Source organism: Eptatretus burgeri, chromosome 4 (assembly GCF_056783735.1).
Source record: "Eptatretus burgeri isolate ZD-2024b chromosome 4, Ebu_testis_v1, whole genome shotgun sequence".
Classification (NCBI taxonomy): Eukaryota; Metazoa; Chordata; class Myxini; order Myxiniformes; family Myxinidae; genus Eptatretus; species Eptatretus burgeri.
In genome coordinates, this window is record NC_140964.1 from 127622106 (window position 1) to 127627105 (window position 5000).

At 43.9% G+C, this 5000-nt stretch overlaps 2 protein-coding genes across 9 annotated transcripts in view; one reads left to right on the forward strand and one right to left on the reverse strand.

The window, feature by feature from the left end:
- LOC147029069 (actin-like protein 6A) overlaps window positions 1-5000 on the reverse strand; it is a 181069-nt gene that overhangs the window by 169116 nt on the left and 6953 nt on the right. The window contains exon 2 of one of the 2 annotated variants that reach the window (XM_085879994.1): window positions 1670-1744. In XM_085879994.1, the coding sequence (XP_085736120.1) occupies window positions 1670-1678 (9 nt within the window). In that variant the 5' untranslated portion in view covers window positions 1679-1744. Of the gene's footprint in view, window positions 1-1669; window positions 1844-5000 lie in introns of those variants that run through there. The other variant, XM_085879995.1, reaches the window with a different exon arrangement.
- Window positions 1-5000, forward strand: part of LOC147029070 (guanine nucleotide-binding protein G(I)/G(S)/G(T) subunit beta-1) — a 97139-nt gene that overhangs the window by 81330 nt on the left and 10809 nt on the right. The window lies entirely within an intron of this gene.

The window sequence follows — 5000 nt, forward strand, 5'->3', positions numbered from 1 at the left end:
TTGCTGCTCTCTCCTGTGGATGTGAAGTATTTTTGTATTGCGTACTACATGTGAAACACATGTTAAATTTATTCACAATCTTACAAAGATCACAGTAAGAGAAAAGGGTGCCAGGTGTGTGTGTGTGTGTGTGTGTGTGTGTGTGTGTGTGTGTGTGTGTGTGTGTGTGTGTGTGTGTGTGTGTGTGTGTGTGTGTGTGTGTGTGTGTGTGTGTGTGTGTGTGTGTGTGTGTGTGCGCGCGCGTGCATGCGAAGTAGTAAAAAACATTACCGTTGGAAAGCTAATAATCGATTAACTTGGTTAGAAAGGGAATAATCAATTTATTTGGTTGGAAAGCTAATAATCGATGAACTTGGTTGGAAAGTGAATAATCGATTAACTTGGTTGGAAAGCAAATCATCGATTAACTTGGTTGGGAAGCGAATAATCGATTAACTTGGTTGGAAAGCGAATAATCGATTAGCTTGGTTGGAAAGCGAATAATCGATTAACTTGGTTAGAAAGGGAATAATCGATTAATTTGGTCGGAAAGTGAATAATCGATTAATTTGGTCGGAAAGTGAATAATCGATGAACTTGATCGGAAAGCGAATAATCGATTAACTTGGTTGGAAAGCAAATAATCGATTAACTTGGTTGGAAAGTGAATAATCGATTAATTTAGTTAGAAAGGGAATAATCGATTAACTTGGTTGGAAAGCGAATAATCGATCAACTTGGTTGGAAAGTGAATAATCGATTAACTTGGTTAGAAAGTGAATAATCGATTAACTTAGTTAGAAAGGGAATAATCGATTAACTTGGTTGGAAAGTGAATAATCGATTAACTTGGTTTGAAAGGGAATAATCGATTAACTTGGTTGGAAAGCAAATAATCGATTAACTTGGTTGGAAAGAGAATAATCGATCAACTTGGATGGAAAGCGAATAATCGATAAACCTCCAACAAAAATTGGTGTCCGATTAATTTGGTGTCCGTCGAATTGGTGTCCGATTAGTCGTAAAATTTCCTGTTTTAAAAGCCCTTCTTTCTTGGGATGGAAGAAGAAGCAGGACCCGGAGCTTTCATGTCGCGATTCCATCGGTACGACATCAAGAACTTCAGGATAATTAACTACACGGAAAGAGCACACAAAATTATACATAATAATATTTCTCAAAGTAATCGGAAAATCTATAAAAGTACATGGAAGGAGCACACAAACGACGACAGCAGCAGCAATAGCAAACAACAATGACGTCTCATAAAACATCCTTTTTCTTGTGTTTCACTTCATTTTGCATCCTTATTAAGATTCACAGACAGACATGCAATGTGTTTCTGAAGTGCAATATGCTATATTTTGATGAAATCCGTCAGTGAAGCGATGGGTTGGCCATTCCATAATGATTATTATAAATCGTACAGCATCCCGGTATACATTGTACATTCATTTGTGAAGGTACACTTCACAACCAATGCTAATCAGAATCTTTAGGTGATTAGGATTGGCTTGAATCGGGTTGTAAAAGAGCTGTAAAGAGTTGTAAAGAGTAACCAGTTGATAGAATGTCCCCGATTTGTAGTATGATAGAGCACTATCACAACAGTCAATCAACCCACAGAGATTTATGATGAGCCAATGTGTTTACAAGCAGACATTGTTGATTAATATTGGTTGGTACTTACTTTGGGCATCACCAGAACTTTCGGTTTCTCTTCCAAGTCTGCATTCCGGTAATCCAGCAGGCAGGGTGACTCTGTCTGAGGAAACAAAACACCGGTCAAGCGGGCTGCCAGAGGCCCCATTGCTGATGTTCATGTTATTGTGGGAAGCGTTCTTTCGTACATTTTATTTTGAATATTCAAGATCTATCTATAATTCCAGCAATGTGTGTGTGTGTGTGTGTGTGTGTGTGTGTGTGTGTGTCTCTGTATGTGTGTGTCTGTGACCGCTGTTTCTCGACAACCCCTTGTCCGATCTAATTGAAACTTGCCAGGTATATTGCTGAGGACCTGAGGATGTGCCTTTTCAAGGTTTGATATTAATCGGACAAGTGGTTCCCAAGTTATGGCCATTTATTTACCAAACCAATGACAGGACACATTGCTGCGTAGGCGTGGCCGATGGGGAAAGGGCGCCATTTAGTTACCAATGACAGGACACGTTGCTGCGTAGGCATGGCCGTTGGGGAAGAGATCCTCAGCTGCGTTCCCCATTGCAGGTTACAACGTACGGACTTCCGGATAGTGATGACTTCGTGTATTCTAATAATTTCTCGATTTCTTATGCGCATTTATAGATAAACACAATGCCCCAATCCAGTCGTCGTTTACGAGAGCGAAGGAACGGCCTGTGTGGTTGTTTGAAAGTTTTTTTTTTTTGCACATATGGCCACGCACGTATGGGCACGCGAGAGCGAAAGAACGGCCTGTGTGGTTGTTGTTTCTGGCACACGGTTTGAAAGTTTTTTCTTTTTTTGCACGTACGGCCACGCACGTATGGGCATTCACTAGTCCTTTAAATTGTGGGATTTTGAATGTTTTTATATCACCACATCGAAGAATAAATGTCATACAGCAAAAATGAAATGCAAATTGTTAAAGTCCAAAATTATTGTTAGTACAGATTTGACGACTGTTCCATCATCGCTTTTTCCACAGACACTTGACCTCATTTGCAAACTAGAACGGCACTCTGTGGAGTGCATACCTCCACCAGGCTGAACAGTTTATGTTTTGTAGCCAACCAAAACCATTTGTCCTTGTCCCAAGAACCAAAATCTAATTGCCTTGTTCTTGTCACCAACCCAACTCCTCCATCAAGTTTTGTCCGAATACGTCCACAACTTTTTGAAATGTCATGCTATATATTGTCGCGGATCTGGGGTTCGAGGCTTGCCATGAGGGGAAGCACTTGGGTCCCTCCGGAACGCCCAGTCCTGAGGCCGCCGGGCACAGATAATTCCATGCACCGGCAGGTTGCTAAGCAACCACGAACGCCGATTGGCATGGCAAATCCGGGCAGGGTTACACGACTTCACGTGATACCTTACCTATGGACGGCTGATCGGAGCCAGCGCCCTCAGTGCACACTCGGATTACTGCCGAGCGTTACAGTGAGTGTAGGCTGGCTTACAAGGCAAATTATTTGGGTAGAACGTCCCGTATAATCTTACTTGTGCACTACATTGGACCAATAAAGGAAAGGACAACTGAGACAGACTGGAAATAGCAACAAATAATTATTTATTACAAACACACAATCAAACAATCATTTAAAAGCAAGTATTTCTCAGCAAAAAAGCAAAAAGGCACTGAAGAGCAGATTTAACCATAACACATTCTTCTTCAATCCTACTCAAAACAAAAGACTTGACCATCATTCACTCAGGGGCAAAGAATAAAACAAGGACTTGAAAATAAAATAAGAGTAATGAATCGAGAAAAGGAAAGCAGTCTTTCCTTCTCTCCTTCACCTCACGCAAATATACAGGAAACTGTGGTGGAAATTGGATGTGGAAGATGGGCAGTGGTGATGTGAACCGATGGGGACACGCAGCCACGTCCCTGAGGTGCCCCGACCCCGTACACGAGTCTTCTCTGGTGTCCCAGATAATTATGCGAGCTAGATGTGCGACTCGCCCTCCTCTGCCTCAGATTCTTCCTCCTCAGGCCCCCGTCAATGAGGTGCTGCCGTTCACCCTCCTCGTCTTACGTGGTTGACAGGATCGAGAGGGCAGGATGACATTCGTGGAAGGAGTGTTCTTTTTCCATAGAAGCTCGACACCAACTGCTCGTGAAACTTTCCTTTCTTTTCCCTCACACGGTTTTGTTCCTTCCCTCACGAGTCTTTGCAGTCTTTGAGTCTTCTGCTCATGCGAGCTTGTCCCGTTCGTTTCTCCTTTCTGCTTCCCTCAACCTTCTGCATCTGCCTTTTGCTTTTTCCCTTTCTGCTTTCTGAGCCGTCTGCTCAGGAGCACTCTTTGTCACGAGTCTTTCTCTGCCTTTCTGATTCTTCTTCACATCAGCTTTCTTTCCCTCCTCCCCCTCCCAATGGTCCACAGCCGATGGGGGCGGGTGTATGACATCACTTGTGGAAATTGCCACACCATTCTGAGGGAAGTTTCAACGAAGCCCCCAACCCACCCTTTACGCACCCAAAGCCGCAATGACAGCCCCCTCCTTCACGCAGGAAACACCCAGTCACACTGTTTTGCACTGTACCACGCCCACGAAAAACACCGTGCCTCGCAGGCCATGACGAGCACCAAGCACCATGAACATGCATGCGAGATGTGACACGAACATGCATGCGAGAGCACCTGATGGGTTATTAAGCAATGCGCAGATGGAAGGAACAAGGAAAGGAACCCCGCAAGACCGGGGGATCCCTTGGAGGCGAACAGCCGAATTCCTTGAAGATTATGGCACACGCGGGATGAAGGGCGGCAAGGGCGCATAGCAGACGGAGGCACATGGGTTTATACTCGAACACACAACGAATAGACAGACACAAGTAATCTTTATAAATCAGGTTTAATGAACATAAATTAAATGTTTATAATGGAAATAAATCAAAGCGTAATAATAAAAATATGAGGTAAACTAAAGCCTAAAGTTGTGATGCCTCCACACACAGTTACAAAATCAGACAAGGGGAAAGATAAAATAAAAGAAAATCCCTCCCTTTATTCTGGCACTTAACTTTGTCCAGAGATGATCCTTTTAGGAGCTTGGGGGTCGAACCGCGTCGTCCTGTGTGGGAAACCGCACTCAGAATGGCGCCAGGCCGCTCTCTGCATGGGAAACATACGTGGTAATTCACGTGGGTGGTCCTCCTTTGTTAAGGGCCCACAAACCTTCATACAGTTTCTTCTCACGAATCAATGTGCCGACCCCGCTCCTCTCTTACATCAGGTCTGCTCACAACGGCCCACTTTCCTCCTTGAACACACAACACGATCATGCCGACTTATGACTGAGAGGCACGCTCTTATTCACCCCCCCCCCCCCCGCC